General features: G+C 48.3%; 1 protein-coding gene across 1 annotated transcript in view; it reads right to left on the reverse strand.

Moving 5' to 3' along the window:
* LOC147122548 (glutamate receptor ionotropic, delta-2-like) overlaps positions 1–23896 on the reverse strand; it is a 1303876-nt gene that overhangs the window by 267225 nt on the left and 1012755 nt on the right. The window contains 1 exon segment of the mRNA XM_086006579.1: positions 20598–20910. Coding sequence (XP_085862705.1) covers positions 20598–20910 — 313 coding nt within the window.

Consider the following 23896-nt stretch of genomic DNA (forward strand, 5'->3'; position numbering starts at 1 on the left):
CGACAAGAGGAGAGGAGAGGAAAAGAAGGGAGAGGAGGTGATGGGAGAGGAGGAGAGGAGCAGGCGGAGAGCAGAGGCAAAGAGAGGAGAGTTGGGATGAGGGGAGGAGGTGAGGGAGGAGAGGAGAGGAGAGGAGGGGCGAGGAGAGGAGGAGGGGTGAGGAGAGGTGAGGAGAGGAGGGGCAAGGAGAGGAGGAGAGAAGAGAGGAGGGGCGAGGAGAGGGGGTGAGGAGAGGAGAGGGGGTGAGAGAGGATGAGAGAGGAGAGGAGAGGATGAGAGAGGTGAGGAGGAGAGAGGCGAGGAGGAGAGAGGCGAGGAAGAGAGAGGCGAGGAGAGGCGAGGTGAGGCAAGGCGAGGTGAGGAGGGGAGAGGCGAGGGGGAGAGAGGCGAGGAGGGAGAGAGGCGAGGAGGAGAGAGGCGAGGAGGAGAGAGGCGAGGAGAGGAGAGGAGAGGAGGAGAGAGGCGAGGAGGGGTGAGGAGTGGAGCGGAGAGGGGCCCAGAATATAATTCGACGCTTACCTGTGGCAGACCTCTTCGGTCCCAGCAGGACCAGTTCCAACCTAAAATGGCAACTGGGGTCCTATTTACGTCATATTATTATCTAACTCCTGAAACAGGCGGGCACTTTGGACACCCAGCGGTAGGCCTCCTTTCAAAAGGGAGCCAGCCACATCACAGTTAATTGGACGGTAAGGCTACTGACCCCATTTTGATGCTATTACCGCCAGGCACAGTCAGTCAAAATCAGCCTCAATTACCATTGAATACCAACTAACAGCTAGGTAAGGGAAGGAACTTTCACCCAGTTGTGTTAGAACCCTGGCCTCAGAGGTGAAAGGACAGTGTGGTAACGCACTGTGGCAATCAATACCTACATTCAACATCCCGTCAATCAGTCAGAAATGTCAACCAACAGGAAAACGTAAAATACACCTTTCTACCATCACTGAAGCCTTTCTGTTTCAATGAAAAGTGAAGGTAGTTAATTAATGAAAACCACAAAGGACACAATAACATGACCGCAACTTAAACTCATTGAACTTATGTCAATCAAACTGAAGACAGAAGATGGCTAGCAGTAACCCGTTTGAATTAACTCAAGCTCAATTTCTAAATGACAATATGCTACAGTTTTGAGTTTTTATCAAACCATCTTTTCTCTCAATGGTCCAACTGGAGAGTCTAGAACCGGGGGTCACATCCTCAGGATCAGAGGTCGGCCATTTAAGACTGAGATGAGGAGGAATTTCTTCACTCAGAGGGTTTGGAATCTTTGGAATTCTCTGCCCCAAAGGGCTGTGGATGCTGAGTCATTGGGCTGGATTTTGCCATTTTGGGCGGGCTGGGGTGTGTGAGGTGGCATTCGTGTCAGGACCCCGACTCCAAGGTGAAGTGGAGAAAAAGTGCGATTTTCCCCTAATTGGGCAATTGATTTCCAGCGTGTGGGAACCCCTGGCCCAATGAGTCTTTTCATACAGAAAGGCGCCTCCGATGACATCATCAATGCTGCTGGATTTAAGGCCTGCAAGCAGCCTTGCTTCTTCTGGAGACTGGACACCTTATGGTGATTGTAGTAAGGAATTCATTTTTCGACTATGTCCACCAGCAGGCAAAAGTGTGCTCCATGCTTCGATGGGCCCTCCCTCTAAGCTCTGGTGCAAGATCCAATAAGGAGGTGCTCTTCCCTTCCTCAGGGAGAAAAAAGCCACCCCAGCAGACTAAAGCTGTGCGGCTGCAAGTAGCCCAGGAGGTCAACTCCATCTCGATGAGCCGCAGAACCTGGCTGCAGTGCAGGAAGAGGTTTCATGACCTTCTCCGCACAGGAAAAGTGAGTATGACTTTCCCATCACCCTCAATCTGATCCCCATTGCCTCTACTCACCAGCACTCTGCTTTGCCAACCTTTTCCTCCACATCCCACTTGACACTTACATCCCTGTACCCTTACCCATTGCCTCTCCCTCTATGGTCACACTCACTTAACTATTCGACCATGTAGCCCTCACACTCCCTATCACGGTGATACAACAACAACTTACAACACACAGGGAGGGCCCTTTGTCTCCTTCAAAGCATCTATTCTATGCATTCTCTACACTCACTCCTTCATTCTCACTCAAACTCCACTTGTGTCCCACATTGCAGGAAAAGAGAGCCTGTGGCGGAGCCACTGAATGACTCTGGGCAACTGTATATAATTCCCTTTAACGATGTTCTAACACCAGCCTAAGCCGGTACCATTGTGTTAGACATTACTGTGTTTTGTATATAGTGTTTGTATGTACGGGGCATGGCCCCTTTAAGAGCACGGGAAAAAACGGGCAAACGCGATGAGGTCACGTCGCAAACAACGTGACTGTCTGGGCAGTCCTCGTGGAATCTCCATCTTGTTAAGACCTGTTTTCGTGGTTCTCCTGTATCGATCTCAACAAACTGTTTGAACTCGTTTAGTCTTATATTAAAGACCTGTTTGATTGATCTCCTGAGTCGACCTCAGTTATTGGTTAGGAATTCGTCAATCCCTACATTGGTGACCCCGTTTTTAGTGAACATTTTTCACAAAAAGAACACAGCATGGAGGCCGACGCCGTTTTGCTGAAGCTACCGCAGTTCTGGGAGCAGCAAGCAACCTCGTGGTTCATTCAGGTCGAGGCACAATTCGCACTGAGGGACATCGTTGCGGATCAGACCAAATATCTCTATGTGGTCTCCGCACTCGACAGCTCTACCGCCTCGCAGATCGTCAGCTTCCTCGAAAACCCTCCAACGGAGCGCAAGTATGAAACCCTGAAGGCGCGGTTGCTGCAAGTTTTCAGGCTCACTAAATCGGAGCGCGCCCGTCGATTGCTCGCTATGCCCGGGCTCGGGGACTTCAAGCCTTCGGAGTTGATGAGCCAAATGCTCACACTCCTGGGCTCAGAACCGGAATGCTTCCTATTCCGTGAACTATTCCTCAGCCAGCTGCCTGAGCAAGTGCAAGCTGCCCTGGCCAGATCCGAGGTGGAAGACTGCGCGGCACTCGTGGCAGAAGCGGACAAAATTTTCGCGGTAACGCAGCAGTACTGCACCACCACGAGGCGCCCATCCCCCACAGACACCGCCCCAGCTCATCAGCCTGCTGGGCTGTATTTCTACCATGCGCAGTTCGGCGCGAAGGCGCGATGTTCCCACCCTCCCTGCAGCTTTCCCCAAAAGAAAAAGCACCTGCGACTACTGAGGAACGGGCCTAACGGGTGCACCGTGGCCGCCATGGCGATTGGCAACGCGGGCAAGTTGCTTTTCGTCACCGATACGCTCTCCGGTCGTCGTTTTCTGTGCGACACCGGAGCGCAGTGCAGCATTTTGCCCGCGTCCGCCCTCGATGTGCAGGCAGGGAATCACGGCCTCGCCCTTGAAGTGGCCAATGGCGGAGCGATTCAGACCTTCGGCAGACGGCAAGTGGAGGTGTGCTTCGGGGGGCAACGTTTTCACTGGGAGTTTGTGACGGCCAAGGTTTCTCAACCCATTCTCGGCGCGGATTTCCTGTGCACCAACAGCCTCCTGGTCGACATGAAGAACCGGCGGTTGATCAACGCGGCAACTTTCAATTCTATCCCTTGTTACCGCAGTAACACTACGTCGCACACCGTCGCCTGTGCTTTCCCGACTCCTAACGAGTTCGCTCGTCTGCTCGCCGAATTTCCCGACCTCACAAGACCCACGTTCTCCTCCACAGCCAGGAAACATGGTGTGGAACACCACATCACCACCAATGGCCCCCCTGGTCTACGCGCGGGCCCGGCGCCTGGAACCTGGCAAGCTGGCGGTCGCAAAGGCAGAGTTCGCGACCATGGAACGGCTAAGGATTATTCACCGGTCGAATAGTCCCTGGTCTTCACCCCTCCATATCATCCTGAAGCCTGGCCGCGGATGGCGACCATGCGGCGACTATTGACGCCTAAACGATGCCACCACTCCTGATCGGTACCCGATCCCCCACATCCAGGATTTCTCTGCCCATTTGGCAGGGAGCACTGTCTTCTCGAAAGTCGACCTCGTACGGGGCTACCACCAGGTCCCAGTGCACCCACAGGACGTCCAGAAGACCGCAGTCATCACCCCATTCGGCCTCTTCGAGTTTCTGCGAATGCCATTTGGGTTAAAGAAAGCCGCCCAGGCTTTCCAATGCCTGATGGACTCCGTGCTGCGGGACCTCAAGTTCCTCTTCGTCTACCTGGACGATATCCTAATTGCCAGTCCCACTAAAGAAGAACCTATCTGTCACCTATGCACCCTTTTTCGACGCCTCAGCCAACACGGCCTGATTATCAACCTGGCCAAGTGTCAGTTTGGCCTGCGCCAAATTGATTTCCTGGGACATCGCATCACCGCAGAGGGAGCGGTTCCTTTACAAGCGAAGGTAGAGGCGGTGATATCCTTCCCACGCCCGCAAAGCATTAAGGCCCTGCAGGAATTCCTAGGCATGGTAAACTTTTACCACCGTTTCATGCCTATGGCAGCACTACTCATGCAGCCCCTGTACGAGGCCCTCAAGGGCAAGACTTGCAAGAACCCGGTAGACTGGACGGACGACATGGCCCGAGCGTTCGACGACACCAAAAGCACCTTAGCCAACGCAACCATGCTGGCGCACCCGCTGCCAGGAGCCACCATCGCCCTCACCACCGACGCATCAGACTACGCCATTGGCGCCGTGCAAGAGCAGTGGGTGAACGGGACGTGGCAGCTGTTGGCATTCTTCAGCCGCCAACTACGGCGGAACGAGAGAGCGTATAGCACGTTCGACCGGGAGTTGCTCGCCCTTTTTCTGGCCATCCACCATTTTCGCTTCCTCCTGGAAGGACATCCTTTCACCGTCTTTGTAGACCATAAGCCACTAACTTTTGCCATGGCCAAGACCGCCGAACCGTGGTCATCCCGACAGCAACGTCAACTGACCTACATATCCGAATTCACCACGGATATACAGCACGTGGCCGGTAAGGACAACCTGGTGGCAGACTGCCTCTCCCGCGTGACCGTCAATACGGTTCATTTGGGCATCGATTAAGCCCTTATGGCAGCGGACCAAGCCTCAGACCCAGAAGTCCAAGCCTGCAGAACAACCATCACTGGCCTCCGGTTGGCCGATGTCAAGTTCCATTCGGCAGGTACCACGCTGTTGTGTGACGTCTCCATACAGGACCCTCGCCCGGTCGTGCCGGTCGTCTGGCGCCATAAAGTGTTTGACGCCATACATGGGTTGTCACACCCAGAAATGAAAGCCTCTCAGAAGCTGATGTCAGCGAAATTCGTATGGCATGGCATGCACAAGGATGTCTGCGACTGGGCCAACACCTGCGTGGTCTGCCAAAAGGCCAAAGTACAGCGCCACGTCAAAGCTCCGTTGGCCACCTTCACAGTTCCGGAGCGATGGTTTGACCATGTCAATGTGGACCTGGTAGGACCACTCCCACCCTCCCATGGTTTTTCACACATCCTGACCATGGTTGACCGCACCACCAGATGGCCAGAGGCGGTTCCCCTGTCATCCACTACTTCAGCGGACGTGGCCAGGGCGTTCATTTCCACCTGGGTCGCCCGGTTCGGAGTGCCCGCAGATATTCCTTCCAACAGAGGACCGCAGTTTTCCTCCAAACTCTGGAATGCAGTGGCCCAAGGACTCGGTGTCAAATTACATCGCACCACAGCCTACCACCCACAGGCGAATGGCCCTGAGGGCCAGCCTCCAGGACTCTGGATGGGCAGACAAGCTACCGTGGGTCCTGGTGGGCCTTTGCACGGCCCCCAAAGAAGACTTTCGCTCTTCATCAGCGGAGCTGGTGTACGGTCAGCTGCTGCGAGTCCCGGGGGATTTCCTGCCAGCTTCGACGAAGCCATGGTCCGCGTCTGACCAGCTTACTAGTCACCAGGAGGCAGCCAGATGCTTCGCACCAGTGCCCACTTCGCACCACGGGCTGCAGAGTTCGCACGTTCCCCCGGAGCTTCGCAAGGCTGAGTACGCCTTTATTCACCGCGATGCTCATAGGGATCCACTCAAGGCCCCATATACTGGTCCCTTCCGCGTGTTGGAGGCAGGGGACAAAACCTTCACGGTGGATGTTGGTGGTAAACCGGACCACATTCCGGTCGATCGCTTAAAGCCAGCACGTCTGGACCTCGACCGCCCCGTCGAGACAGCACAACCGCCGAGACGAGGTCGGCCACCCATCGCCGTTACAGCAGACCAAGTGCAACCGCCCGCCAGACCGCCAGCCGCCCAGCAGCCTCCGCCTCAGGGGTACAGGAGTCATTCTGACAGGCTCGTCAGACCCCCTCACCGCTTGACTTTGTCCATTAAAGCGAATTCTGGGGGGGCGCATGTGGTGGAGCCACTGAATGACTCTGGGCAACTGTACATAATTCCCTTTAACGATGTTCTAACACCAGCCTAAACCTGTACCATTGTGTTAGACATTACTGTGTTTTGTATATAGTGTTTGTATGTACGGGGCATGGCCCCTTTAAGAGCACGGGACAAAGCGGGCAAACGCGATGACGTCACGTCGCAAACCGCAGTCCTCGTGGAATCTCCATCTTGTTAAGACCTGTTTTCGTGGTTCTCCTGTATCGATCTCAACAAACTGTTTGAACTCGTTTAGTCTTACATTAAAGACCTGTTTGATTGATCTCCTGAGTCGACCTCAGTTATTGGTTAGGAATTCGTCAATTCCTACAAGCCCACAATAAGAGGGAAAGAGCCATGACAGGAGGAGGGCCACCCTCAGTAGCCCAGCTCACTGCCTGGGAGGAGGTGGCCCAGGAAATTGCCAGGATCGAGGAGGATTCCCAAGTGGGGGACGGACAGGCGGGCGCATCACAGCAAGCTGGTGACAGAATAGTTAGGCATCTCTCTCATTGACATTGCATGAGTCACTGATAATGAATCTGATGCTCTGACAGATTTGACTTATGATCATCTGCATTATTCAATGTGCATGTAACCTTGACCTCACATGTCTAACTCTTTCCTTCATTCCCCCACAGGACCATCGAGAGCCCCCGTCCCCACTGTCCAGAAGGAAGAGCCTGAGCTTCCAGACTCCTCAGAGGAAGCTGCAACCTCTGAGGGCGCAGCGTCAGCAGAATTCAGCGCACCCAGCACCAGCACAGACACTCACACCTCGGTGGGACCTTCGCGAGATAGAGTAGTGTTGTCACCTGGTGTATCACAGCTCACAAGTGAGCATCAGCAGATGGTGGAGACATGGACAGCGGTGGAGAGTCCTCGTCGGAGGGCGCAGGACTCTGCCAGCTCGGCTCAGCTGTATGTCGACCCTGTGCCTCCGGGTCCATCCAGAAGTATGTGCGAGACAAAAGTGTTTGATTGTGCAGGCTAAGCAAATCTGGCCAACATGAGTGCGTCCCTTGCATCCCGGGCAGCAATGTGGTCGCGCTCTGGTGCCTTCTGGCCTGTGCAGTTTCAGGTGGGTGAGCAGCAGCTTGGCGCTCCTGTTGTTGCTCCTGCTGTTGTTCAGGGTTCTGCTGCTGCCGCAGCTGGTCTTCGTCCGAATCTGATGTCCAGGAGGAGAGGAAATAAATGGTTCCCATGCTTCTGCTATATACCTCAGTTGAGGAAGCGCTCAGTCAAGGTGGGGAGAGGGGTTTCCCAGGAGGTGACATTGGAGATGGGTGTCAGGCTCCAAACTTCCACAACAATGAGTAGGCCTGCTAAAAGTTCGCCCAGACCTGAGACAACAAAGTTCTGCCACCTGCAAATGATGATTGCTGAAAACTCCTTTTTAATGGTGGAGCTGCAGCTTAGGCTAAGCAACCCACTTGTGAGGCCGCCAGGATTACCTGGCATGTTCCATGGGAGGCGTGTAGGATGGGAGAAATGTCTAAAAATCAAAAAGGCCGCTCAAAATTGGATTATAGAGGCAATTAAGTGGTTGTTAAGGGCCTTAAGGCCCTATCCCGCCTCTTGGAGACGGGATGGAAACGGGGTCTGAAACCCCGATTCTGGGAAAATTGCTCGGAGGCAGGATGGAGGTGGGATCGGGCCCGCCCACCATTTTTTGTGATTTTAACACCTCACACGCCTCCAATCCCGCCTCCTCGGGCCTGGCAAAATTGAGCCCATTGAGTATATTCAAGGCTGAGGTAGATAGATTTTTGGACTCTAGGGGAATCAAGGGATATGGAGATCAGGCGGGAAAGTGGAGTTGAGGTCGAAGATCAGCCATGATCGTATTGAATGGCGGAGCAGGCTCGAGGGGCCATACTTCTACTCCTAATTTTTATGTTCTTATGTAACTGCGATTCCCAAAATTGTAACACAATCCAAAAGTGGGGTTCCTGCCCGCGCAGGGCACAGGTCTGAAGGGTTAACAGTTGCCTTCCGTGTAGCAATGGATTAACACCGATTGTGATGCACTGTCAAACTCTCTTTGAATTGGCAGATAATGGCCCAGAAATTCGGGTCTCCACGGGTGAGTACGCACGGGGTACTCACGCTTAGGCCCAACAAAAGTGCCGATTTCGTGCATGCACTGCGCATGCGCGGGAAACCGCCACTTCCGTTCCCCTGAAAGAAGGGGTTCAGAAGTCGAATGCGTGCGCCGGAGAGGCAGCGCGTGCGCATCGAACGTACCTTTTTTTGCAGGTTTCTCCGGGAGGCCTGCTTGTGGGTCAGGATGCCCAATGTGCATTGTCCCTGCTTGGGAAAGTTGGGAAGTTTCACCTGAGTTGATGCATCAGAATTACAAGAAGACACGACAGACTGCTCATAAACTGGTCAGATCCTTAAAGGGCAATATATGTAAATATACTTACTGTGACAAATTCTATAAAGGGTCAATTACCTTTCATAAGGCCTGCTTTTAACAAGGTAAGTGGTGAATTAATTAAAATTAAAAAATTTTTCCCACAGGTTTATTATTTTTAAATACTTTAAAGAAAGGTAAGTTTATTTTTAGCCCCATTAGAAACTGTAATTAATTTTTCCAAAAATTTTAATTATTGTTTAAAATAGTTATTTCATGTAATTTATAGTTTATTTTAAAAATGTGATTTAAAAAAAATTTATTTGAGGTTTTAGTGATGTTTTGGGGCTTATAGTATTTATAGGTTTGACAGGTCTTCCTGTCAAACTTATGAATGAAGCATTCCCTGCTACCATTGGCTCGCCATGGCCCACGTGATCCCAGGGGATACATCAAACTAACTGCGCCCCTGGGATACGCAAGCACTGCGCTCCAGCAGTTGGAGCAGGCCCAGGATCGGAATCCCACACGGGCCCACAGCTCAACGGCCGGCGCGCAAGGTAAGTGCAGGTCGGGGGCTTGCACCCGCGGGAAGCCCCCGACCCGAATTTCTGGGCCATTATACTATAAATGGCACGATTTTGAAAAGTGTAGATGAGCAGAGAGACCTTCGTGTTCATATACACAAATCCTTAAAGGTGGCTGAGCAAATTGATAAGGTGGTTACCACACTTACTTCAGGAAAGATGTAAAGGCCTTAGCAAGGGTGCAGAGGAGGTTTACCAGGACGTTACCAGGGATGAGGGACTTCATTCATGAGGCGAGGTTGGCAAAGTTAGGACTGTTCTCCTTGGAACAGAGAAGGTTAAGAGGTGACCTAATAGAGGTTTTCAAGATAATGAGAAGTTTTGATAGAGAGGATAGAGAAAAATTATTCCCTCTGGTGAGATAGTCAATAACCAGAGGCCATAGATTTAAAATCATTGGCAAAAGTTATGGAGGGGAGATGAGGAGAAATCTTTTCACTCAGAGTTGTTGTGATCTGGAACGTTCTACCTGAAAAGGTGGTGGAAGCTGATACCATCAGTAATTTTAAAAGGGAGCTGGTTGGGTACTGGAGGGTGAGGAACTGACAGGGTTACGGACAAAAAGCGGGGCGGGGCGGGGGTGGGGGTGGTGCTGGGACTAAGCATGACTGCTCTTTCAAAAAGCCAGCACAGGCACGATGGGCCGAATGGCCTCTTTCTGCGCTGTAAGTTTCTGTGATGAAGCTCAATAGTGGTCAGATCCTTAAAGGGCAATATATGTAAATATACTTACTGTGACAAATTCTATAAAGGGTCAATTACCTTTCATAAGAGTGTCTAATATCTGCTGAACAAAGTTCAGTTTATGAACAGTCTGTCGTGTCTTCTTGTAATTCTGATGCATCAACTCAGGTGAAACTTCCCAACTTTCCCAAGCAGGGACAATGCACATCGGGCATCCTGACCCACAAGTAGCATGATTTTCCAACCATTATTTTAAGTGTCGGTAAAGTTGCGTATCACAATTTCCTATGTACACCCTCGCCCGTGAAGACACAAACGCAAAGCGGGAAAATATCACCGCTCATATCTCTCAGGCAGGCAACGAAACCTAAGCGCCATCTTGGCTTGGTGATAGCACCCTCACCTCGACAATCAGCAGGTTGCGGGTTCAAGCCCCACCACGAGGATGTCGATGGAAATGAAAATGGGGAGAGATGGAAAACGATCCGCCGATTCGTTACCACCCTGTTTAACGCTGTTGCACAAAGTCAGAATTACCGCACTGTGTCTGCAAAGCAAAAACTGCCCATCCTCCTGCCCAAGCTCCACTACATAGAAACATAGAATATAGGAGCAGGAGTAGGCCATTCGGCCCCTCAAGCCCGCTCCGCCATTTAATGAGATCATGGCTGATCATCCATATTCAGTACCCTGTCCCCGCTTTCTCCCCATATCCCTTGATCCCTTTAGCCTTAATAAATATATCTAACTCCTTCTTGAATATATTTAACGAATTGGCCTCAATTGCCTTCTGTGGTAGAGAATTCCACAGGTTCACCACTCTCTGGGTGAAGAAATTCCTCCTCATCCCAGTCCTAAATGGCTTACCCATTATCCTTAGATTGTGACCCCTGGTTCTGGACTCCCCCGCCATCGGGAACATCCTTCCTGCATCTAGTCTGTCTAGTCCTGTTAGAATTTTATAAGTTTCAATGAGATCCCCTCTCATTCTTCTAAACTCTAGCGAATACAAGCCCAATCGACCCAATCTCTCCTCATACGTCATTCCTGCCATCCCAGGTATCAGTCTGGTGACTCTTCGCTGCACTCCCTGCATGGCAAGAAAATCCTTCCTCAGATAAGGCGACCAAAACACACTGTTCTGCCTTTCCCCACCAAGTGTGGAGAGAAGGTGCCTTAATATTTAATGAGCAATTAACAACAGTTAAGATAAGACAACTGACAAATGTCTGCCGATTATACAAAAATCTATAAAGTGGAGCCAATCTTTTCACATCAAAGACTGACAACTCAATTAGGGATCAGACCACATTGACCTCTTAAGTAAATTTAACCAACAATTCGATTTTTTTTTAATGTATTCATTCACAGGACATTTATTGCCCATCCCTAATTGCCCCTTGAGAAGGTAGTGGTGAGCCGCCTCCTTGAACCGCTGCAGTCCGTGTGGTGAAGGTGCTCCCACAGTGCTGACTTTGTCGCAACTTAACTGAGTGGCTTGCTGGGCCATTTCAGAGGGCAGTTAAGAGTCAACCATGTTGCTGTGGGTCTGGAGTCACATATAGGCCCAGACCGGGTAAGGACGGCGGATTTCCTTCCCTAAAGGACATGAGTGAACCAAATGGGTCTTTACTACGACAATCCCATAGTTTCATGGTTACCATTACTGACACTAGCTTTTCATTCCCGATTTATTTAATGAACTGAATTCCCCAGCTGTGGTGTGATTTGAACGCATGTCTGTGGATCATTAGTCCAGACCTGCTGTATTACTAGCCCAGTGACATTACCGCTATGCCACCGTTTGCAAGTTCCATTGAGTTTATGATTGTCTGTACCAACAGTTGCCTCATAACTGATTTTTTTTTTTACAGTCTGTCAAAGAAAGTATTAAATATTCATTTTGTATCAAACATTTTTATTACATATTGTAAGAAAAATCAATTCTAAAGAAAGTTCAGTACCATCACTTCATTTCTCAACAACCCAGTTGGAGCACTCTAATAGTACTTTATATCCCTAGTGAACCAGTTGGGTTTTCACAACAATCTGGTAGTTTCACAGTCACCATTACTGATACCAGCTTTTTAATTCCAGATTTATTTAATTAACTGAATTTAAATTCCCCAGCTGCCGTGGTGGGATTTGAACTCTTCTGGATCATTAGTCCAGGTGTCATGAATTACGAGTACAGTAACATAACCACTATGCTATCGTACAACATTTTCTAGAATCAATGAGTTGTCATTGGCTGAGGAGACACATTTCTGTTCAGACCCAGCACAATTTCAGTGAAAAATTTTCTGTTCTCAAATGAACTAGAATGTGATTAGCCTGAACACAGAAAATCCACATCCATGTTAAACACTTTTGACAATGTTTAAAGTTGCCCTTGCGGCTGCAGTGGCATTTGCCAGATGCAATTAATAGCCACCAATAACGTCAGATCAGAAAGTGCAGTGAGTTTTGAGAAGTCTGATTGCTAATACGCTGTCACAACTGACTGCAGGGAGACCAGAAAGAGCAAAATACGGCTAATCTGTCAATGCGAATTGCTTTCTAATCTGTGATTTCAGTGGAGTCAGTAAAATGTTGTTCGTTTAAGCCCCGTTGTTTTTGTGCAGATTCACTCGGATGCTGCCTGGTATGAGGAAATGCAAAAAATGAAGAAAGACTTGAAAAATTGGGCCAGTTCTCATTGGAACAGAGGAGAGTAAGAGCTGATTGGGTAGAGGTGCTTAAAGCGATGAAGGGATGGGATAGGGAAGAGAGAAACACACTGTTTCCAGCGATTGAGGGGATTAGAATAAATGTAAGAGATTTAGGATAGGGAGCAAGACTGCCGGCCTCGCCAGCGACACCCATGAATGAACATAAAACAAAATCACATTTTTGCTGGGGTCTGTTGGGCGAAACACAGATGGATAATCTGTTGGGCGCTTCCCAGTTGGATAACATCCCCTTTTCACTCACACTTACTTTGCCTCAGTCAGGGAGTGCAGCGACGATTCACCAGACTGATACCTGGGATGGCAGGAATGACGTATGAGGAGAGATTGGGTCAATTGGGCTTATATTCGCTGGAGTTTAGAAGAATGAGAGGGGATCTCATTGAAACTTACAAAATTCTAACAGGACTAGACAGACTAGATGCAGGAAGGATGTTCCCGATGGCGGGGGAGTCCAGATAAGGGGTAAGCCATTTAGGACAGAGATGAGGAGGAATTTCTTCACCCAAAGAGTGGTGAACCTGTGGAATTCTCTACCACAGAAGGCAGTTGAGGCCAATTCATTAATATATTCAAGAAGGAGTTAGATATATTTCTTAAGGCTAAAGGGATCAAGGGGTATGGGGAGAAGGCAGGGACAGGGCACTGAATTTGGATGATCAGCCGTGATCTCATTAAATGGCGGCACAGGCTCGAGGGGCCGAATGGCCTACTCCTGCTCCTATCTTCTAGGTTTCTATGTTTCATGACTCAATGGGTAGCACTCTCGCCTCTTGGTCTTAAGGTTGTGGGTTCAAGCCCCACTCTCAGAGACTTGAGCACAAAAATCTAGGCTGACTAGACTGAGGGAGTGCTGCACTGTCAAAGGTGCCATCTTTTGGATGAGACATTAAACCGAAGCCCCGTCTGCTCTCAATTGGACGTAAAAGATTCCATGACACTATTTCGAAGAAGAGCAGGGGAGTTCTCCCTGGTGTCCTGGGGCCAATATTTATCCCTCAATCAACATCACGAAAAACAGATTATCCGGTCATTATCTCATTGCTGTTTATGGGAGCTTGCTGCATTTCCTACAACTGTGACTACATTAGGCCTATATTCCATTAGAGGAAAATTTGCTGTTCATTTTGAATCAGCAGGCGTGGGCAATTTAATAAGTGATGCAACTAAAACTTCTAACTGAAGATCTCCTTACCTAAGGCGAGAGTGCAACAAATGTTCACCAGACTGATGCCTGGGATGGGGGATTGTCCTGTGAGGAGAGATTGAGGAGACTAGGCCTATATTCTCTAGAGTTTAGAAGAATGAGAGGTGATCTCATTGAAACATATACAATTCTTAAGAGGCTCGACAGGGTAGATGCAGGGAGGATGTTTCCCCTGGTTGGGGAGGCTAGAACTAGGGTCACAGACTCAGGATAAGGGGTCGGCCATTCAGGACTGAGATGAGGAGAGATTTCTTCACTCAGAGGGTGGTGAATCTTTGGAATTCTCTACCCCTGAGGGCTGTGGATGCTCAGTCGTTGAGTGTATTCAAGACTGAGATCAATAGATTTTTGGATATTAAGGGAATCAAGGGATATGGGGATCGGGTGGGAAAGTGGAGTTGAGGTCGAAGATCAGCCATGATCTCATTGAATGGCGGAGCAGGCTCGAGGGGCCGTATGGCCTACTCCTGCTCCTGTTCCTTATGTTCTTAAGGGTCAGCTGGAAGAATTTAGATCCAGAGGTTTCTTGAAATGTGTGAGAAGCAGCTGTTGACAAAACACCAATAAACCCGGGCGCCTGGTACAAAAAAAGATTTATTTTCTCAAACTTTGTTCGAATCAGATTTCTCATTTCTTTTCTTTTTAAATGGCAACAGCGGAAAACGTCCTCAGGGGAAATTAAATGCAAATTTCAGTTGATGTGCAGACAACTGCTGTTTCAGATAAAATGATGGAAAAAAAAGTATAATAAGTTCAAATGCCCTGAACACTGTTATCTCAGGGCAAGATAAATATTTGCACAGACTGAAATAATTCTATAAAATGGAAGTAGATGAGAAGTAATTCGGTTGGCCAGAACACTCTGCGTTGATGAGTTGTGGACTTATCAAGTTAACCGTAGTTTCAATACAATTTCATATCTGATAAAATCACTTCTTGATGACAATACGCTTTCACTTGTGCAATTAAGGATGATTGCATGTTTGTTTGTGAGAATCCCTCATTTTTTTAAGCTCTTTTCCCACTTGAAGCCGCTGCTCCAAGTGCCAAGTCCCAGCTGAAGTTATATTCCCAGCTGAAGCCTGCTGCCGGAAGTGGGAGGAACTGGAAATGCAGGTTGGATCAACATGGCGACCACTTGTAGCCTCTTTGCTTTTGGAGATCGCAGCGCCTCGGTTTGCTGCCCTCTGGGGGAGTTGGGGGGGGATTCTCTTTCTGCGGAATTGCGGAGAGTGGGGAAATCCGTAACCTGTCACCCTATGTCACGGCACATTGGGCCGGGCAGGCCTCGACTGCCCCTGAAGAATGTTTACTGGCACCACTGGCGGCAGAACCGCCATTTGCTATTTGTTACAGATTAGCAGCGAAGCCTCCCCAAAGGGTAACAGATAGACCAGGGCAGATCGAGCAATTTCCGCAGTGGTTCAGAACAAAGTCTCGCCCCCCCCCCCCCCGCCGCCCCCCCCGTCCCCCTCGCTTGACCGTAGAGTTCATCTGAGCTGCAAAGTCGGAGTTTCGCATCAAGAAAGACTTGCATTTATATCACGCCTTTCACGACCGCCGGACGTCCCAAAGCGCTTTACAGCCAGTGATGTACCTTTTGAAGCATTGTCACTGTTGTAATGTAGGAAACGCGGCAGCCGCACAGCAAGCTCCCACAAACAACAATGAGATAATGACCAGATAATCTGTTTTTAGTGATCATGGCCTCCGACCTGCACTTACCTAGCACGCCGGCCGCTGTGCTGTGGGACCACGTGGGATTCCGATCCTGGGCCTCCTCCAACTGCCAGCGCGCAGTGCTTGCATATCCCGGGGCGCAGTTAGTTCGAAGCACACGTGTTTGACCTGTGAACCCCTTCCTTTAAGGGAACGGAAGTTCCGGTTTCCCGCGCATGCGCAGTGCATGCACGAAACCGGCACTTTCGTTGGGCCTACGGGTGAGTACCCAGCACGTACTCACCCGTGGGGACCCGAAGTTCTGGCCCAACATTGTTTGAGGGATAAATATTGGCTAGGACACCGGGGAGAACTCCCTTGCTCTTCTTCGAAATAGTGGCCATGGGATCTTTAACGTCCACCTGAGAGAGCAGACGGGGCCTCGGTTTCAATTCAATTCAATTCAATTTTATTTGTCATATATACAGCAAACGTGTGTACTGCACAATGAAATGTTGATTTTTACGAGTCCTCCCAACATTGGAATAAATATGGCATAGCAATAATAAAAATACTAATACAAATACAGTAATAATAAATAAAACAACAGTAATAAATAATAATAAATTATTCGTTCATGAGTCTTATGGCCTGGGGGTAGAAGCTGTTTTGAAACCTGCTGGTATGAGACCGTATGCTTTGGTATCTCTTACCGGACGGGAGCAGGGCGAAGAGGTTGTGGCTGGGGTGGCTCGCGTCTTTGATGATTCTCAGGGCCTTCCCCCGGCACCTCTTGGGGTAGATATCCTGCACAGCAGGTAGTTTAATTCCAATAGTATGTTGTGCAGCTTTCACCACCATCTGTAGAGCCTTGCGGTCTGTGGCGGTGCAGTTGCCATACCAAGTAGTGATGCAGCCGGACAGGATACTCTCGATGGTGCACCGGTAGAAGTTGGTGAGAATCTGGGGGGCCATTCCAAATTTCTTCAGTCTCCTGAGGAAGAACAGGCGTTGGCATGCCTTCTTGGTTACGACGTCGATGTGATGGGACCACGTTTAACACCTCATCTGAAAGACGGCACCTCCGACAGTGCAGCACTCCCTCAGGACTGCACTGGAGTGTCAGCCTAGATTTACCGTGCTCAAGCGTCTGGAGTGGGGACTTGAACCCACAACCTTCTGACTCAGAGGCGAGGGTGCTGCCCACTGAACCAGAGGCAGACACAATCAGACTGGTTGAAGTGACTGGTGCGAAACTGCTGCCCTTTTGTTGTTGGTGTGGGAAAGGAAAATTCAGCGCACGTGCTGAGTGGGTAAACTAACGGCGGATGAACTGAAACTGGGCAGCTGCAAGAAGGAAGCCGAAGAGATTATTTCACCACTCCCCTCCCACTCTGACCTCGGCCTCCTATGCCGTTCCAATGAAGCTCAATGTAAGCTCGAGGGACAGCACCTCATCCTTCGATTAGGCTCTTTACAGCCTTCCGGCCTCAACATTGAGTTCAACAACTTTTGATCATAACCGCCGCTGCCATTATTTGGACAGCAGGTTCCACAGATGCTGCCTGAGCTGCTGAGTATTTCCAGCATTTTCTGTTTTTATTTCAGATTTCCAGCATCCGCAGTGTTTTGCTTTTGTATTAGTTTCTGGTACTGATTCTGCTGTAACCGTTTACGCTTTCTCTAGACCCATCTTTTGTTTCTTTACTTGTCGCATTACCGCCCCCTTTTGCCTCGCACCACACACCCTTTTTTAATCACTCCTGCCCTCCAATGTATCACAGACCTTTGTTCTTTCATCCTCCTCCCATTTCCCTGGCTCTGCACTTGCTCACCTGCCCTAATATTTCCTCGTGTGACTCGTAAGAATTAAGAGCAGGAGTCGGCCACATGGCCCCTCGAGCCTGCTCCGCCATTCAATAAGATCATGACTGATCTTCGACCTCACCTCCACTTCCCGCCCTATCCCCATATTCCTCGATTCCCTTAGTATCCAAAAATCTATTGATCTCTGTCTTGAATATACTCAACGACTGAGCCTTCACAGCCCTCTGGGGTAGAGAATTCCAAAGATTCACCACCCTCTGAGTGAAGAAATTTCTCCTCATCTCAGTCCTCAATGGCCGACCCCTTATCCTGAGACTATGCCCCTAGTTCTAGACTCTCCAGCCAGGGGAAACAGCATCTCAGCATCTACCCTGTCAATCCCCCTCAGAATCTTGTATGTTTCAATGAGATCACCTCTCATTCTTCTAAACTCCAGAGAGTACAGGCCCATTCTACTCCGTATCAAATTTTGTTTGATAGCTCTCCTGGGAAGCACCTTGGGACGTTTTACTATATGAAATGCGCTATATAAATGCAAGTTGTTGTTGTTGTTAGAGGTACAGGGGAGGCAAGGAAAGTTAATGGAGTATTAGAAAAATGGGGCACTTTGCATCACTTAAGCAGCTTTGTGTTTCAACAGCCGTGCTTTGCTCACAAGAAGTTTCTTGCAATCACCTCCAAGTTCCCCTCCAAGTCACACATCATCCTGGCTTGGAAATATATCACCGTTCCTTCATCGTCGCTGGGTCAAAATCCTGGAACTCCCTCCCTAACAGCACTGTGGGAGCACCTTCACCACACGGACTGCAGCAGTTCAAGAAGACGGCTCACCACCACCTTCTCAAGGGCAACTAGGGATGGGCAATAAATGCTGGCCTTGTCAGCGACACCCACATCCCGTGAATTAATTAAAAAAGTCTTGTAAATCAGGGAGGTGGAACTTGAAGTGAGCAGCAGTGTTTGGGCACCAGTCTCTTTGCTATTGTCTTTGTCTCATCATCGCTATTGTTCCTTTACAAGCTCGTGGTGAAACCTGTGATATCACAGGACCGCATTGCCTCATGATCAGTGTAGCTGATAAACGGGGAGCTCACCTGAACAAGACCCTACCCCAAAGCTTCAAAACTCGTTGATAGTTTCACAGAAACCTGTTTTTTTAATTGCAAGGAATGCAAAGGTTAATATGTCAGGCAGCATCTGCGGAGAGAGAAACATAATTAACGTTTCAAGTTGATGACCTTTCGTTGGTCGGTTCTGACGAAAGGTCATCGACCTGAAATATTAACTCTATTTCACTCTCCACAGAGGCTGCCCGTCCTGCTGAGTGTTTTCCGACATTTTCTATTTTTGATTTATTATAGTCAAAGAGATTGGCCGGAATTTGCGGTGGGTAATTTCAGCGAACTAACGGCGTTTGCTGTTCTTACCCCTTTTGAAACTGACCGCAACATCAGGATGTAGCGTCTGCGCATCCTAACGCGGAAATCCTGAAGTTGCGATTAGTCATTCACTGCTCCGACACTGGCTGCGCTGTGGACCCTCTCCCCCAACAGCTGGCAATCGGTGTAATCAGGGAAACTGACGAAAACTTGGGCTTTTCCGTGGTAATATCGCTGTTAAATATCCCATTAAAAGTTAGACCCTTTTGGATTAGGTGTAACTAGGGTTTTAACAGAGTATTGACTGATAAACAAACATTACGGCCCTGAAAATCTAATTTTAATTTTGTGGTGTCTCAAATTTCTCCATAATGATGAAAATTGCAATTTTTAAGAAACTTAAAAAAAAATGTTATGGGGAAAAATTTGATTGCTTAGTGCCTCCCTTTAGCACCCTAAGAGGGCGCTAATAGGGCGCAAAGCAACCAGCGCCCAGGCGCGGTGATGTTTGCGCCGCTCACGAAATTGACCAGACATTTTGCGGCAGCGCTAAACACTACCGCCACGATCTCCTGCGCCCGCAGATTGTGACGTCAGTCGAGCGTGCAACGCCCCGGTAATGCCCCGGACCGGATATTGAGTCGCGCCCCCCACCTTTCCGCCTGCCACTCGCAATGACAGGTTGAGGGGAGCGTTTTGCAGTCGGGAAGGGACTGGGGGAGCGCTATTTAAAGGCGGCTGCTTCCTGCCTTTTTTTGTCAACGACATTTTTGCGCCATGAATTCTGAGAGAGAGAGAGAGAGAGACTTCTGGAGAGATTCAACGCTGTGTGAAGGAGTTTTGGGTACTGAGCAGCACTTTGCAGGTTCATTTTGATTTGACCTTCCTTGTATCAATTTAGAAGAGACTATAGGGGCTACACTCTGAGCTCTTTCCCTGGGCCTCTCCATTGTTCTTTCCAGCAGATTTGATGTACAGGTCTCTCCAGGCTGAGATTGAAGGCTGCAATGAGCAGGGTGTGGATGGAGAGCAAGATCGACCCTCCCCTTTAAGAACTGGCCGGCGCCAGTGTGTCTGTGTTCCATTGCTGGCTGACATCACATGAGCTTCGCCAGCGCTCTGAGGTAGCGCCTTGCTCCTCGGCGTTAGCGCCTTAAGAGAGGTGTGTAGCGTCTGATTTAGCGCTCCAATCACCTCCAGGGGCGATAGAAGCCAAGTTTGCAGTTGGAGGCGATAATTAGCCCCAGGCGCTAAACTTAGCGCCCGGCCGATAATTGTGCCCCAAACGGGGCGATACCGAATTTCTCCCTGTATATTTTTTTTAAAGTTTGTTCATCTTAAGCTCAGATGTACCTTTTCCCCAATGTGAGATCCCCAATCTTTGTTTTGCTCTCTGTAACATTTTTAAAAAGTCAGAATATAAGGAGCTTCTTCATTTCCTGGTTCCCGGTCCGTGAGAATTCTGCATTGTGTTGACATCACAGCAGCGCGCACTAGGGGATTCCCTCTACACTACACTGATTGCAGCTGAACGCCGCAAAAGCCGAACTTCTCGTCACAGAGATTGCGAGATCTTTGTGGGCAGCTTGCATCGGGTCCAGTGGCGGACGTCTTTGCTTTGCCGCTGACCGCAAATCCGTGGCCATTGTGTTCAGCTCAGGTCATCCTGATTTGGACTGGGTGTTTGGGCTTGCAATATAAGCGTGCAAAGGCTCGTCTCACGGCAGTGAATCAAAATGGCGGCAAAGAGGTAAGCGAGGTGACAATGCAGCAGTCTCTTACCTTGCTGAACAAAGGAGCCGTAGACAAACCACATGGAGTTGTACAAGGTGGTGGAGGTGACGGAGCCCATCTGCAGCCTCGGAGGGTTCAGCCAGTTCAACAGATACACCAGCAGGCCCACCAGTATCACCGTGCCGGCGATGCACGCCCACAGAGAAAAATCAAACGGCGCCAGACAGGCAAACATGTCGACGGTCTTCTCCACCTTCTTCAGAAGGAATCCCACCGAGTAATCCATGTAACGGGTGGTGAAGTCTACGACGCTCTCCCGCTCCGGTGTGATGGTCAAGGCGGAGATTCCCACGTCTGCTCTCTGTAAATTTATTTCAAAAAGGGTCGTTAATAATAAGTGAGAGGGAGCAGGCTTTTATCTCCCCCTCTTGTTCTCCAATCTACTTGCTAATGACAACAACAATGGCACCTTTAACATAGTAAAAGACCACATCTTGAGTATTGTGTGCAGTTTTGGTTGCCTTATCTGAGGAAGGATGTTCTTGCCATGGAAGGAGTTCAGCAAAGATTCACCAGGCTAATACCTGGGATGGCAGGAATGACGTATGAGGAGAGATTGGGTCGATTGGGCTTGTACTTGCTGGAGTTTAGAAGAATGAGAGGGGATCTCATTGAAACTTATAAAATTCTGACAGGACTGGACAGACTAGATGCAGGAAGGATGTTCCCGATGGTCGGGGAGTCCAGAACCAGGGGTCACAGTCTAAGGATAAAGGGTAGGCCATTTAGGACAGAAATGAGGAGGAATTTCTTCACCCAGAGAGTGGTGAACCTGTGGAATTCTCTACCACAGAAGGCAGTAGAGGCCAATTCATTAAATATATGCAAGAAGGAGTTGGATATATTTCTTAAGGCTAAAGGGATCAAGGGGTATGGGGAGAAAGCAGGGACAGGGTACTGAATTTGGATGATCAGCTATGATCTCATTAAATGGCGGAACAGGCTCGAGGGGCTGAATGGCCGACTCCTGCTCCTATCTTCTATGTTTCTATGTTTCTATGTAAAACAACCCAAGGCCTTTCACAGGAGCGGTTATCAGACAAAATTTGACACAGGGGACCAAACGCTTGATCAAAGAGTTAGTTATTGAGGAGGTTCTTAAAGGAGGATCGAGAGAGGGCGAGAAGTTTAGGGAGGGAATTCGAGAGCTTAGGGCTTAGACGGCCGCAGGCACGGCCGCAGGTGGGGTGAAGGAAGCGGGGGAAACGTAAAGGCTAGAGTTGGGGCAGCGCAGAGATCGCGGAGGGCTTTAGGGCTGGGGGAGGCTAAAGAGATAGCACGGAGCGAGGCTATGGAGAGATTTGAACACAAGGATTAGAGCTTTCAAATTGAGGCGTTGATGGACTCTAACCTCTCAATTCTTTAACTTCCCTGGATCACATTAACTCGAGCACAAAACAAAGGCCATTTATATAAAGATTTAATGATCAGCACTTTAATCCATGATTGAAACAGTTTCATTATTGTGCCTGAATGTTTCTTGAATGAGCCTAGATGGCTGCTTTCTAACAATCTATTCGTTAAATCTGTTATTTATTATTTCCAGCAAAGTTAATCATGCAAAAAGTACTGAAGCATAGAGTAATAAAGTGATTAATAATGCAATACAAATGATCTTGCAAATGAACTGATGTAACCATGTGAGGGAAATACATGATAATTATGAATATATAATCTGTACGCACGACATACTTCATTAAAAAAGTAGGATTTTCTTCAAGTTTTCACCTGTCATTGAAAATATTTACCTTACGAAGCTAAGCTTGAAGGGTCATGCGTATTGATGACTAGTTTGACATGAAAAATGAGGCCAATATTTGAATATTTGGAGAAAGAAAATCCAAATTGAGTCCATCTGGAACTACATTTGGATGAGGGGACCAAATGTAATCTATCCAAGTTTTGCTGATGATAGAAAGCTGGGTGGGAATGCAAGTTCTGAGGAGGATGCAAAGGAGGCTACAAGGGGATATAGACAAGGCTAAGTGAGTGGGCAAGAACATGGCAAATGGAATATAAAACGTGGAGAAATGTGAAGTTATCCACTTTGGTAGGAAAAATAGAAAAGCAGAATATTTTTTAAATGGTGAGAGGTTGAAAAATGTTGGTGTTCAGAGGGACCTGGGTGTCCTTGTACACGCATCACTGAAAGTTAACATGCAGGTACAGCAAGCAATTAGGAAAGCAAATGGTATGTTGGCCTTTGTTGGCTAGCTAAAGTAAACTGGCAAAGGTTAAGGGACAGGTCAATAGAGTTGCAGTGGCAGACATTTAAGGGGATATTTCAAAATACACAGAATATATACATTCCAACAAGAAAGAAAAATTCCAAGGGGAGGACCCACCATCCGTGGTTAACTAAAAAAGTTAAAGATAGTATTAAACTTAAAGAAAAAGCATATAATTGTGCAAAGATGGGTGGCAGGTCAGAAGATTGGACAGAATATAAAAAACAGCAAAGAATGACTAAAAAATTAATAAGGAGAGAAAAATTAGAGTACGAGAGAAAGCTAGCTAGAAATATAAAAACAGATAATAGGAGTTTCTATAGATATTTAAAAAAGAAAAGTTAACAAAGTGAGCGTTGGTCCTATAAAAAGTGAGTCTGGGGAAGTAATAATGGAAAATAAGGAGATGGCAATTGAATTGAACAGATATTTGGCATCGGTCTTCACTATAGAGGATACAAGTAACATCCCAGAAATAGCTGTAAATCAGGAAATGGAAGGGAGGGAGGTACTCAAGAAAATTATAATCACCAGGGAAGGGTACTGAGCAATTGTGGGCTGACAAGTCCCCGGGTCCTGATGGACTTCATCCTAGGGTCTTAAAAGAAGTGGCTAGTGAAATAGTTAATGCGCTGGTTTTAATTTTCCAAAATTCCCATGATTTGGGGAAGGTTCCATTAGATTGGAAAATAATGAATGTAACTCCTTTATTCAAAAAAGGAGGGAGACAGATAGCAGGAAACTACAGGCCAGTTAGCTTAATATCTGTCATGGGGAAGATGTTAGAAGCTATTATTAAAGATATTATAGCAGGGCACTTAGAAAAGTTCAAAATCAACAGGCAGAGTCAACGTGGTTTTGTGAAAGGGAAATCATGTTTAACTAATTTATTGGAGTTCTTTGAGGAAGTAACATGTGCTGTGGATAAAGGGGAACCGGTGGATGTACTGTACTTAGATTTCCAGAAGGCATTTGATAAGGTGCCACATCAAAGGTTATTGCGGAAAATAAAAGCTCATGGTGTAGGGGGTAACATATTGGCATGGATAGGAGATTGGC

The sequence above is a fragment of the Somniosus microcephalus genome, chromosome 2 (assembly GCF_052327205.1).
Source record: "Somniosus microcephalus isolate GS21.2 chromosome 2, FLI_Smic_1.0, whole genome shotgun sequence".
NCBI classification, from domain to species: Eukaryota; Metazoa; Chordata; class Chondrichthyes; order Squaliformes; family Somniosidae; genus Somniosus; species Somniosus microcephalus.